Genomic DNA, 13872 nt, shown 5'->3' with positions numbered 1-13872 from the left:
AAAGCTATATGGAACTCTTTCCCCCCACCACAACATTCAAGCATATCCCTGTTCCCAGGAAGCATGTTCCCAGCAGAAAATGTTAGTACACTGTTCATAGATCTCTATTTTCAATTTTCTGACTCCTCCTTTCTATGAAATTGGATCACTTCTTCATGAGTCTCTTGCTTAGATAATGCAAAGATATTGACAACGGTAAATTCACAAAGAACAACGCATGAGGTATTTGATACTTTTGAAGCTTTTTATTTAAAGTAAAACAATTTAATTTTTAACCATTAAGACACTTCTGAAACATCTTATCCACAATACTTTTAAATCTAAGTTTTTCAGAATGAAATATTTGCTGTATATTTTAATACTAAAAAGCACCACTTTTGCTGTTCCATTTCTATTGTAGCAGTCATTTGCTGTGCCAAATGGTGTGGTTACTCTGTAATATGGACACGCATTTCCTTGGAACTAGGTTGAAACCACAAGACATTTTCACTTGTTCAGACTTTCTTCAGTCGGACGGGCAGCACATATCATACGTCACCAACTATGTTTCAATCCAGTGACAACGTTGGGATGCTTACAGGTAACCATTCTGCATGCTGTGAAGGGGTTAGCTACATGTCACACACTGAAGTTAATCTGCATGGCTATGATAGAAGCATCTTCCAGTGGCTCCCAAAGCGATTTGCAAACTATGCTGACTGTATAAATTTTAAATAGGAATCACTTTGCCTGCCACTGAACTGTGGCCTCCTGCGGGGTGGAACATACAACTGTTGACCAGTACACATGAACCCCACTTTCCCTTTAGGACAGGAAATGAAGAATAGATACCAGATTTAAAATCACAAGGCGAATTTTACTAAGCAGACTAAATTTAGCTATCCAAACACATTAGAACCTATTCAACTTCATTATTACCAAGGGCACTATATATGTAGATGTTTTGTCTTCAGTGGGACCTGGGGCTGCTCAACACCTCTGAAAAAAATCAGAAAATATATGTCTAGGTGTCTAAAAATTAAGAACCTAAAAAGCATCCAAGTTTGAAAATCTCAGTTATCAATAACAAAATTCTGCCAATACAAAAAGGGTATACGAATAATAGCATAGTAAACCCTATATAAGTAATCAGAAATACAGTGTCAGATTGATAGTTTATAAATTTCTCATGTTGCATCATTCACACTATATCAGTTAAAGAAGCAAACTAGTTTCATGAAAACTCCAACCTGAACATTGACATAAGTTTTAGACATACACTTACTATTGTAAGTATTGCAACAACTTGGTGAATAAATAAATACTTAAGAAGTTTGGATCTTAAAGAACAAATTGGTATAGTGAATTACATACAACAAAATATGGTGGCTCTAATGGTGACAGACTCCAGGACTTGAATGGGGCACTAGTGGCTTATGTTGTCACCAGATCCCCTCATTGGAATTATTTCATTGGAAATCCCCATTGTTTCCATATGACATAACAGTAAACTATCATAATAGGGATTCCATTGTACTAATCCAAATACAAGGCTACTATTCTTCAGCCTCAAACTGAATTAGAATTCAGTATCCATCTACTTATGATATGCACTTTGTGATTATACATTCATTCATTCCATTCAAAGAAGGGATTTATTGAGCAAATGTTCAGTATGCAAAATCTGACTTTCACCACTCAGGTCTGATGAAGAAGTTGGTACCACTATGTGATAGAAAGATCATTTTTCATTAAGGTATTCAGTCTGCAAAACATACTTAAATTTTCAGTTACACATCAGGTAACAATACCATGGAACAACTGCAAAAACACTATTACAATTTGCGATAGTCAAACAAGGACACACCAATTAAATTTTGATACAGGGCAATGTTTAAATTATTTAATGTAACTCATGACTACTTTTTAACCCAATAAATTATTACAATAAAGTATCACTTTCACAATTTATTGCAGATTGAAAGTTTGTAATGATAAAAATATCTGGGGTGCAATCCTGGCTCTTTTGAAGTAGATGACAAAACTCCTACTGACACATTTATTAAATTTATTTGTCTCCATTGTGGGACACTACATTAAGTAGAGATCTTAAAATACTGAAGTGCATACCCACACACACTTTAAATGTGTTTTTAATTAATCTAATGCTAAATGCATTTTCAAATCCAGCTTTTAGATGCTAATAGGCTATTTAATATTTCATTTTATTTGAGTTTTTCCATTTACATCCATTATGTACTTTGGGGTTTGTGCACTAGAATTTTTCTGCCCTCTGTTATTTTCATCTGGAAAAGCTCATAGTAAAGTAGAAGGTCAAGAACAGTTGAGTTTGTGACATGAACCAAACTAAAGTAACTTATATAGGGTCATGTGTCACCAAACCAAAGTAACTTATCTAGTGTCAAGTAGAACCCCTAGCAAAATCCTTGTCAAAACCTCAGAGCTCTCACAGTTTATATCACCCAACTCTGATAGAAGATTTTAGCTGGAACCCTCTTCACATATTAAATAGCTAAAATAATTGCTTGAACTGGTAGCTGGTTTGATTCTCTTAATGATGATTGGGATTTATAGAGCCATCTTGCTTAGTCATGCCGTTTGCTTTCCTCACTGTGAAAGCTAGTTTAGTCCTTAAACAAAGCATTGTCTCATTCCCTTTTTGATTTCACGTTTCTCACTCAAATGTCCCAAGGTTTTCTCAACTTCTCTCTCTAACTAAACAGTAATGTATGTGTTTAAATTTGGTACAGTTGCTATTAAGCAGTGAAAGAACTTTAATGCATTAACTCTATTTTAATATTTAACTATTTCAGTTTTACAGTATAAAACTTGAGAGCTGGAAATGGTCACACAGGTGGATCTGAAGAGTCTTTCAAGTTAATTCAAATAAATTAAATATTTTAATTGTCCCCCTCATGCTTAGTATTCATTATTTCTCTGGGGCAGCAGGGGAGGAGAGGGGAACAGTTTGTAACCTTGTTCTGTATTTTGCCAAAGAAGGAGCCAATCCCTGATCAGTTTAATGTAAGGCAAGTCGTATCGGATTCTCTAGGTTTGCTTTCAAGGACTCCAGAAACACTGAAGCCAGTTTGTCATCCACCATCCGACTGTCGCTTGACAACGTCACTGTCATAAGCTGATGCTGCTGAAGTTTCTCGTTCCCTTCTTCATCTTCCACAATCTTGAGTTCGGGTCGAGCTCGCCCCACAGCTAGGATGCAGGCTTGAGGAGGGTTTATGACGGCAATGAAGCCACTGATGCCAAACATGCCCAGATTGGAAATGCTAAAGGAAGGGGGAAAAGTTTATGTACATATTGTACGTGTTACAGGAAGATATCACTGCATCGTCACACAGCCGAGATACACCCAGCTGTCGAAAAGTCACTACTAAGGGAATTTGCAGTGGCAGCCTCTTCTTCCTCCAGACAGATTAGCGCTGCCCAAAAAATGAGAGGTATGGGCTGAACAGGAGGCCTAGTTCCAGGCATCTGTGAAAAGGCCCATTCAGCACATCACAACTGCAGCCTCTAACAATGGGAGTCTGATTTCAATTTATAGTGACCCTCACCCTGGAATAAACCCAGTGGGATGGCAGCAGTCAAATCTCTGCTTGCTGTCTCCTATGAATGAATCCTATCTGCTGAGTAAGGTGTTGCCTGATGCAGGGAAGCACATAAAAGATATGATGCAAAACTCTATCTAGCATCTGAATTCAGCTCCTGTACCATAGCGAAGTTCTAATGATTCACAGAATACCTACTGTCTAATATTTCACAAAAGTATGATAAAGAAACGAGCACAAAGATGAAAGAGGCAGAGTGCAGGGAGGAAGGGGACTAGCTATTGCGCCTCAATGCAAATATATATAGAATCTATAAGCCCTAATCCTTGTGGTCAGATGATGAGTACACACCACTGCTGAGGAGTGTGCAAGCTTTAAGCCAGCTTTGCACCTCACCTGAGCCTGGGCCAGATGCGTGCCAGGTTGGACCCCAGATGTAACTGAGGGGTGCTTCAATTTACAAAGGCTACTGGTAATGCCAGTGTACCATTACAGCAGCTGGGTATCATTGGGGCACAGGTAAACCCTGGTCCTATCCTGTTTCCCAAGGGCATGCCCCTATTTCACTCATTGGAGGTGGCATACAAGCCATTATGGTGACTCTATACCACCCCAAGATGACTTTATGACTTGCTACAGGAAGGATCTAGCCCAATGCCTCCATTTATTTTTAGATTTATCATCCTTCCTTTGAAACTTGTGTGGTGGTGTTTTTTCTTCTCCCCCGCTAAAGCCATTTCTGTTAATGAGGACATCCATCCCTGCACTGCTGGATTCCCATTAGCTTTTTCTGCTGAAATGCTTATGATCATCTAGGAGATATTTTCTTTTGACAGCTGCTTCAGCCTGAAAACACCATGCAAAATAAATAGTTCTGTGCTCTAGGCTGGTGTAGTCCAATTATACTACCCATATTAACGGATCTCTCTCTGTAAAAGAGCTTTATTACTAGTGTGTCCCAGGACATTTTTATAGTCACCAATTATCCATTGTAAATGCAAAGATTTGTGTTAATACCATAATTCTGCACAGTTGAAAAAAAAATCACACTTAATCACTTTAAAAAGTCATGAAGTTCAGGTTTCCACAGTAACGTTAACCACTCTCTGTTTAATAGTGTTCTGTTTCTCATAAGTGTAATATATTAAGATGCACATTAAGCCACAAAAAACTCAATCAGCATATGTTCAAGGAAGCCAATATAAATTTGTTAGAAACTTAACTTTTGTATTGCCTTGCATTTAAATGTTAACATTTTGTTTAGCACAAATCATTTCATTTCTTCTTGTACATTTAAAAAAAAATGGGGGGGCGGGGGGATAACTGCTAAATACATGTAAATTATCCCATTTAAGTTTTGAAGTTTACATCTCAAAGATCAGAGTGGACTAAGGAGGGTTATTTCCCAGCTATGGAGCAGCTTTTGTTTGGCTGGAGACCTTTTTCTGCAAGGCTGGGTTAAATGAGGCGAGAGTACACTGGTTTACATTGCAGTAGTCGTGTCTTTGCAATAAAAAGGCATTTTAATTTTTTTAAAGCTTACTATTTACATTATAAAGTAAATATTTGACTCTGTGTTTTCTTAACTACTAAATATAATAAACAAACTATCTCCTGCAGATGGACAGACATGCAAAATAAAAGCCAAAACCCTTTTTCTCCTCTCAACAGACTTGGCTGTATCAAGGTGAACCTGTCTGAAAACTGTGAGGGTTCTTCTTTTGATATAGGAATCTCAGGCCTAGATTATCCTCTCTAATTTGCAGGTGTAAATCACTGCATCTCTTTTCAAAATCACAATGTGGTTTCACAGATACATTGGCTGATTTTATAATGTGACATGTTAATGCACATCTGAATATCTGAGAGCCAGTTGTAGCTCTAAGCTCATATTATATCTATTAAATTAGTAAAAAAAAAAAATTACCTGAAAGATCCTCCTTGGTATTCTTCAGGTAACAGTTTTCCATCTCTTGCTTTCTTTGCGAGAGCCTAAGAAAGTGAAGACAGAAAATAAAATCCCAGACCAAGTTATACCGCTCACACAGAATATTAGTAAAATTCCCTCTCTGCTTTTTGGTCTACACAAATATTTGAGGCAAATAGTTTTGCTATTTAAATATGACATTGAAAATGATTAGCTGCTGCAATTGTGCAAGATGTGAGGGGTGAGACATTTTGGATGAGGTGTCTGGGGAAGAAGACTAGGACTGGTAGCCAGAGAGATTGGATGAGGAGCGGGAAGGGGTAACTGGCACTGGCCGGCATTCAAAAGAAGGATTGAGACTCTGACAGAGAGCCTGGATGTGGAGACTAGGACTGGACAGACAAAGAGAATGAGACTTGGATGAGAATCCTGAGGAGAGATTGGGGATGGATGGGCAAGGAGAGCAGAACTGGGATGAGGACCCCGGGATGTGGATGAGTCAGGACTGGAACAGGGGCAGGTTGGGGAGGATAGAGCAGAATGGATCAAGTGTAGGCAAAACAGGCAGAAGAGTCTGTACTCACTAGAGCACACCCTCCTCCAGAGCCTGGAATGGAACCCACGATTCCTGAGTCTCACCATTCTTCTGCTATAAGCAAATATCTGGGAAACCCACTGGCAAAGTGTCCCATCTTCCTGTAGGGCTGGTCCACACACAGGATGATAGAAGTAGTAGGTTATCAGTTACTCTGTTAGTTCAGTAGAAGTGGTCTGTGTGAGAGAGCGAAACCTGCTGATGAACCGTGTGTGTGTCAATATGATGTCTGTAGCATGGGGCACGGGTCACTTGCTGGAGGATTCTCTGCTACTTGAAGTCTTTAAACTACGATTTGAAGACTTCAATAGCACATATATAGGTGTGAGGTTTTTGGTTTTGTTTTTTTTTTTATAGGAGTGGTGGGTGAAATTCTGTGGCCTGCATTGTGCAGGAGGTCAGACTAGATGATCATAATGGTCCCTTCTGACCTAAATATCTATGAATCTATGTCAGATAATTAAATTCGGTGGTTTTTTTCTAGTTTGCTTTCTTAAAAACCTAGGGAAGTACACACAAAAAATACACTAAAAGAATATTATTAACATTGCAATTTCAAGCACTCAAAAGTTAGGAAATGCCTTAATTTAGCCCCCTTCTGCATACACATTACTATACAGTCTTTAATTACATGATCACATACTACGTTTGACCCATAGGAGCCCTATTTCATTCAGTATACTGGATGGACAGTGCTCACTTAATGAGCTGCTATTCTGCTCAATATTTTGTTTTCTCCTCATTATTCAGCATGTTGCCCAAGGCCTTATTTGCTGCACACTATCCATACCCTGCTCTAAAGGCAGAATTATTAGTTTTCAAATGGGCTTGTCTATGGCATTCATCACAATAGTCTCTCAGCACTTTGCAAACATTAATCCATCCTCACAACACATGGGAGATGGGGAGGGGGATATTACCCGCTTTTTATAGATGGGGAGCTGAGTCATAGAGGGATTAAGTCAGAAGAATGTTGGCTCTGTGGTTCAGCAGGTGCTAACTTATCCCATATGTTATGGGAATGCTCCTATGTCCATATGTTTTGGGCAGAACTTAATTGCAGAATTAATTATTTTCTATCAAAACTGTGTTGCAAACTAAACATGTAATTTTGAACCTAACGGATGTTCGTTAGAAGCTGAATAAATCTGAAAAACTTTGGCTTAGCAGAGTACTAATAATTATTAAAAGACTAGCACTAAAAAAGTGAAAATCCAAACAGCGACCAATGACTGAAGACTGGAGCATACACATTGTAAGCGTGGTCACCATGGAAAGAATTGAATACAGTAACAAATACCCAGGAAAAAGCTTTCAGAGATGTGGGATGCTGTCCTGGAACTATCTGACTGATCCTATTCAATGCATGCTCCCAACACCTCCTCTCTACGAACTTCCTTCCCTCCCTACCTCTATTGCCCTCCTCTAAGTATTGCTTTTATTCTTTATCTTAATTTTTTTAAATTAGTTGTATTTTTATATACATTAATTTGCTTTGTCACCTACAGAAAGGAAAAAAGTATACAGACTGCATTGCCTTTATCTATATTCTCAATATTCTAGTGCAGGTCTGAGCCCATCTCCCTCTGATTGTAATTTTGGAAACAGTTGCTTTTTTCTGACAAATCAGAGAGAGATGGGCTCAGATCTACATAAACATCTCAAGAATATGAGTGGAGGGAATGCAGTCTGTATACTTTTTCCTTGCTAGAGGCAACAAAACAAATGATGGATTTCCCACAGTTTCATCAGATATGAAGGAATATTTAGGTTTAGTTAAACTGATTGAAAAAAAATTCAAACTACATTGCTCCCTTTATAAAAGTGTTCTGATAACAGTATATGTGGGATTTATTTGGAAAAAAAAGGTCCAAAAATTTACTTTAACTGCAGAAGTCATGGGAAATAAACTGAAAGCTTTTCTTGTTAAAAAAACATAAAATCCTAGGTAAGGCAGGATGATCTAAAGTTTAGGGCAGAGGCCTGGGTTCTCTTCCTGTCTGCTGAGAGGCCTTGGGCAAGTCACTTCACCTCCCTTTCCTTAAGTGATCCATAACACCTTCAAATCGCTCCTCAGGACACCAGGTTTCTATAAAGTCCACAGAGAATGAATCCACGAATAAGTGACAGTGACATGACGCTTTTTGTGTGAATTTTGTGTATGTGAACAATACTGTATCAACAGCCTTGGAGACAAAGTTCACTATGCACAGAACAGGTACAGAGGCTGTTCAAATTTCCTCATGCTCTGCTGCCAGTGTACCATAACTCTGACCTTGTTGAACCAGCCAGCCACAGAGGTTAAGAGGGTGATGCAGTCTCTATGACCATCCAAACTTCAGTCTTTCTAGTGGAAGGCCAAGAAGGAGAATATAAGGAGATATGTGGGAGATTTTCAATGGCACAAATGGGAATTAGGCACCTATCTGCCATGGTAACTAACTGCCCTTTGTGCCTTTGAGAATCTCTTCCATAAAGAAGAAAACCAATCACGCTTGTTTGGCAATTTTGGGGGGATAAATTGTGGATGAGGGGAGCATATGGATGTAATCTATGTGGATTTTTGTACAGAATTTTGCACTGAGTTTAAAAATTGCTCGGACAAAATCTTTGCCAAGTGGACTGAATACTGGCCACGAGCAATGGGCAATTATAACCAGCAACGTAGAGTTGGGGGAGGTTTCTAATGGGCATTTCTGGATCAGTGTTAAGGACTGGTCTTACTTAATGAATTTCATACAGGCTACTAAACTGGAAGTAGTGGGAAACTACAGTGAGGACAGAGAAATAATGCAAAAGGAACCAGAAATATCAGAAATGTGAGTAGAAAACTACACGATATTTGAATTAGGATAAAGCAAACTAATACAGGTGGAGAAAAACATTGTCAAATGCAGATGCTCAATGGGAGGAAGAAATCGTGGGAAGAAGAAATCTTGGCAGCAGCACTACTGAAAAACTTCAGGGTAAGAGTGACCAACAGATCTAAAATGAGATTTCAATGAGAAACGGCTGCAAAAAGGCCAAATATAATTCCAAGCTACGCAGATGAAGGCATCAAATCTTGGAGCTGGGAGATAATAGTCCTAGATGTTGGTGTGACTGCTCCAGGAATACCAAGTTCAGTTCTGGGTACCTCATCATCATAAAGATAAGACAAATTAGAGGGAGGTTAGAGGAAAAGTAACAAAATACTGAGAGGGCTGGAAGGATTCATTTATGAGGGAAGATTAAAAGAGATAAATATATCTACAATTGGCTAGTGATAACTGGGGAGGACGAAGAATAGAAACTTAACAGTCTATAAAAAATTGGTATGTTTAAACACTAAAGATGGGGAAGAATTATTTATTATTGTACACAGGGATATCAGAATGAGGGGCAATGGTATCAAATTTGGAAAAGGAAACTACAGTCTATATATCAGGAAAAACTTCCTGATAGCAAGATCCATTTACCTGTGAAATAGTCTCTAAGGAAGTGGTGCAAGCCCAATCGCTTGGAATTAAATTGGACAAAGCACTAATACAAACTGTAGCAAATAATATTGCATTAGCCGTATAGAGGTGGACTGGTTGGTCTAACATGTTTAATTGGTCAAACTGGTCTTTTCAGTCTCTAAATTCTAAAAATTCTTATAAATCTGTCCAATTAGTGCCAGATATGGTGATTTTCTTTTTGGTGATGCAGTCACCTGCCCACTAGAAAATGAATCCAACTCACTAATTGTTGTTTACTGTGCTGTTGTAGCCATGTTGGTCCTAGGATATCAGACAGACAAGGTGGGTGGTCCAAATTCTGTGGGTAAAAGAGAGAAGCTTTCAAGCTACACATAACTCTTCTTCTCTTCCTAGACCTGAAGAAGAGCTCTGAGTAGCTCAAAAGTTTGTCTCTTTCACCAAAAGAAGTTGGTCCAATAAAAGATATTACTTCACCCACCATGTGTCTCTGAGAATCATCAACTCATTTCACACACGCTACCAAACGGTCTTGTTTAGTCACGAGTGACTTCAGCTAGATTTCAACCAGTGACCTAAAGGATAAACATATATTTTGTCATTAGTCCTTTGCACCAGTCAGTCCTCTTGGATTATTAAGTTATTCTGTTTTTTTGGAAACTACTTCTGAGACAGAATCTCTCTCTGAGAAGTGATAACAGTTAAGCCATTAAATTGCTCACAAAATGAAATTTAGAAATAAACTACCATAATGATACCAAATGGGAAAACACTATTTATAACAAAAGCTTACAAGAACTCTCAGTAAGGTATTGCATGTTGTACTACACATGAATGAGAAGCAGGAAAGTCTTTTGTGAATGGTTGTGATTAGAATGCAGTGTGTTATATTAACAAATCCTAACTACAAAACATCTTTTAATGGGTTACACCCATCTTAGGGACTTCACAAATATGAAGGAAAGGATTCAAAAGCCAAACAGCTCTATAAATGTTTTTACTTATTATAATAGTTTGGAGTTTTAATGAGTTCATAAACAATGAGTTTACAGATAGCCACAGTTCAAAAAGCAACATTAAACATCTGAATAAATAACCTTTGTTATAAATCCATTTTCCTTTCCTTTTTCAGGCTCTTATTTTTTCCCGTGGAGAAAATGTTATTTTTTGTTATGAAAAAGGGCAAGTTACAGAGGGCAACATTACATTTCAAAAACTTATATTATAATAGCCAGTGTGAACTGAACAATGTCTTACAATAGGCTAAAAATGTTTCAATACCAACTTGGAGAAAGAGAGAAGAGGACCAGACTCTAAGATTCTTACTGACATTGAAGGGACTGCTCAAAGAGTGAGGTACAATTCAGTGTCAGGGCATCAGAATGTGGCCCAAAGAATTTCCACTCATTTAGTTTTTTGGAGGTTTGCTTTGAAAAACTCAAAGGATGAAAAGGAAAAACTGTGTGTAATTTGTTCAGAAACAAAACAAATTTCAGTAAATTCAATTAAAATATGTTCTGGTATTTATACTGTAAGAAGGTAGAAGTTAGGTTTGCTTCAAGGTAGAAATGGAGAGTTGGATCATCCAGAGCAAAGAGCAGCATATTAGCAGATGTAAATGATTTAGTTAAATTACAAAGGGGGTACCTCTTATGTAGCACTGTTGTTCTGCCAGACTCCTCTTTCATAGTCACCTGTTTGCCTACAGAAAATCTGCAGGAGTATCAAGCTCTCTCTATCCTTCTCCATACGTGGTGATGCTTCTAGATGTTTCTTCCTTTACGAATTAGAACTTTGCATGCAGTGCAAAACATCAGATAGTCCACTTTTCTACTAAAGAGATCAAAAATTTGCAGACATTTCCTACTTTCTTATCTGCTTTTGTCTGCCTTGATGTTGCTTCTGCTGTCAGTCTTCTCTAAAAGGGTGACTCCTGTAGGACAGTCAAGGTAGTCAGAGCCTGGTCCACAGGCTCAGATAGAGAAAGACACCCTGAGCAGGCCAGCTGCCTTCGGCCCTACTTCCAGCACATGTCAATTTGGGGAATTCACTTACATTTGTGCTTCAGCTTCTCTATATTACAATGTGCATAATACTTACTCTGCTTACTTGCTTTAATACTTTTTACTTTTACAGCACCTTCTTGCAGAGAATCATGTGCACTTTATAAATAGCAATGAACTAATCTTCACAACTCCCTTGTGATATAGCTGTTTTTATCAAGTTACAGATTAATGTTTGTACAATATTCTGAAACTGTAAAACACTATATAAGCATAAAGTATTTTTATGAACACAAGTGCCACTGAATGTGCCTCTGACATAAGGCCTTACTTCCATTGATAATAATGGCATCTGCCCAAGGTAATTTATGATAAAGTCATAATTACAACTTGAGACAGGATTTAAATTAATTTTATCACAACTATGAGGTATATCTGCAGTGTTGTAGCTGTTGACAGTCCCAAGATATCAGAGAGAAAAGGTGGGCAAAGTGATACCTTTTATTGGACCAACTTCTGTTGGTGTGAGAGAGAAGCTTTCAAGCCACACAGAGCTCTGCTTCAGGTCTGAGAAAGGTGATAACTCCTTACCTGTTCCACCTTGTATTTAGCTGTGATGCTCTGAGTACTTTTCTCAGATCTGAAGAAGTGTTCTATGTAAGCTCAAAGGCTCGTCCTTTTAGCCAAGAGAAGTTGGTCCAATAAAAAGATATCACTTTACCCACCTTGTCTCTCTAGCCATAAAGCATCTCATTTTCATAATTTAAGGTGAAAGTTTATCTTGCAACAACTCTACCTTCACCCAGAAGAGAAGAATGACAAATGCAGGCTGACACTGATTTCAGCATAGTTTCCTTGTATAGAATGTGTTACTGTCAAGTGGAACAAATAGTTTTATGAACTTTTCTAATGGGTTTTGTCCACTAAAAGTAAAAGCTAAGGTTCCCTAGAGACAAAACCCATTAGAAAAATTCCTAAAACTTGTAATGATACAATTTATGAGTTAAACCTAACTGGGATAGGACAGGAGTTAGAGGAGGTGTAGAATGAAGGGAAATAGGCAAGATTTAATTGGGGATTGGTCCTGCTTTGAGCAGGGGGTTGGACTAGATGACCTCCTGAGGTCCCTTCCAACCCTGATATTCTATGATTCTAATAACATCCCATCTCTGATGATGCTCTTGGTACCTTGTAGATGCTCATAGGGCATGTTACAGTCAAGAGCTTTCAAAAGCTGTGCCATCTAATGAGTACATCTAAGGACTAAGAATTAAGATGTTTAATGGCTTCTGACTAAACAAAAAACCAAATAGATTATTTAAACTAGAATGGCAATATATCAAAGCAGAAACAAGTTGGTTTTCCTTGCTTGTGTACAGAATGACCAAGTTTGTTTGCACTATCCTTGTATCTTTCTCAAGAACAATGACTCAAGCATACCTAAGCTATTATAAAAAGATGACAGCATACTATAAATGTAAAAATTGCCAGAGATATACAGAAAATTTGAGCATGGCAAAAAAATTATCCTAGAGTAGTTACTGAACCAGAGAACAACATCCCTGGGAACAGTTCTTGTCCATACAGTAGGGATAGCATGAGCATACTGCTTATGTGTAATAAAAGCACTCATGATTAAAGCAAGATGATTTCATATGCACATGACCTGGAAATAAGGCAGAATTAACATGGGGCAATATGGGACACAGATATAACCCAGCCATCAGATGAAGCATTTGCCAACCTATAAAGGGGAACTATCAATCAAAGAAGCTGCCGCAGGTTTCACAACCTCCCACTATAGAATAAAATAAAAGAATATTTTTCAACAACATAGAGCAGAAGTGTAAGAAATTAGCAAACCAAAATTATTCCTATACTTTTCTATGTGGATATTCACAGTTGGCCTGATCCTGCAGCCCTTGTTCATGGTAGATTTTGAAGTACTGACACTCGGTAGCTGGTAATGCATACCACATTTAATAGGAATTACTAGTTGAGATGAAAAATGTTTAAATTAACAGCATCGCATTTGTAAGTATTATGCTAGTGTTCTATCCTCACCTCAGAGGTGTTGCAATACTGGTTTGTGGTTTGCAATAATGCATCCCATTGCTAGGTGTCTGTGATAGGAATAGAAGTTGCATTTCCCACACTCTATTGATAACTGGAGTTTTCACCTTGTTACTTCACAAGCTGGTTCAATGCACTTTTATGTACTGTACCACAGAAAGGGAGATCTGAAAGTTGGCCACCTCTTGGTGAAAGCAGTTAAAACACAATATAAACCCTCAAAACACTGAAGTGGAGGTAAATGGGTGAATAT

At 38.0% G+C, this 13872-nt stretch overlaps 1 protein-coding gene across 3 annotated transcripts in view; it reads right to left on the bottom strand.

Moving 5' to 3' along the window:
- Positions 1 to 238: 238 nt before the first annotated feature.
- Positions 239 to 13872, bottom strand: part of PDHX (pyruvate dehydrogenase complex component X) — a 100509-nt gene continuing 86875 nt past the window's right edge. For all 3 annotated transcript variants that reach the window (XM_077818539.1, XM_077818541.1, XM_077818540.1), the window contains 2 exons: positions 5491 to 5555; positions 239 to 3284 (listed from right to left, as the gene is read on the bottom strand). In XM_077818539.1, the coding sequence (XP_077674665.1) occupies positions 3020 to 3284; positions 5491 to 5555 (330 nt within the window). In that variant the 3' untranslated portion in view covers positions 239 to 3019. The remainder of the gene's footprint in view (positions 3285 to 5490; positions 5556 to 13872) is intronic.

This window comes from Eretmochelys imbricata, chromosome 6, assembly GCF_965152235.1.
Source record: "Eretmochelys imbricata isolate rEreImb1 chromosome 6, rEreImb1.hap1, whole genome shotgun sequence".
NCBI lineage: Eukaryota > Metazoa > Chordata > Testudines > Cheloniidae > Eretmochelys > Eretmochelys imbricata.
This window is presented reverse-complemented; position numbering and strand designations above follow the sequence as displayed.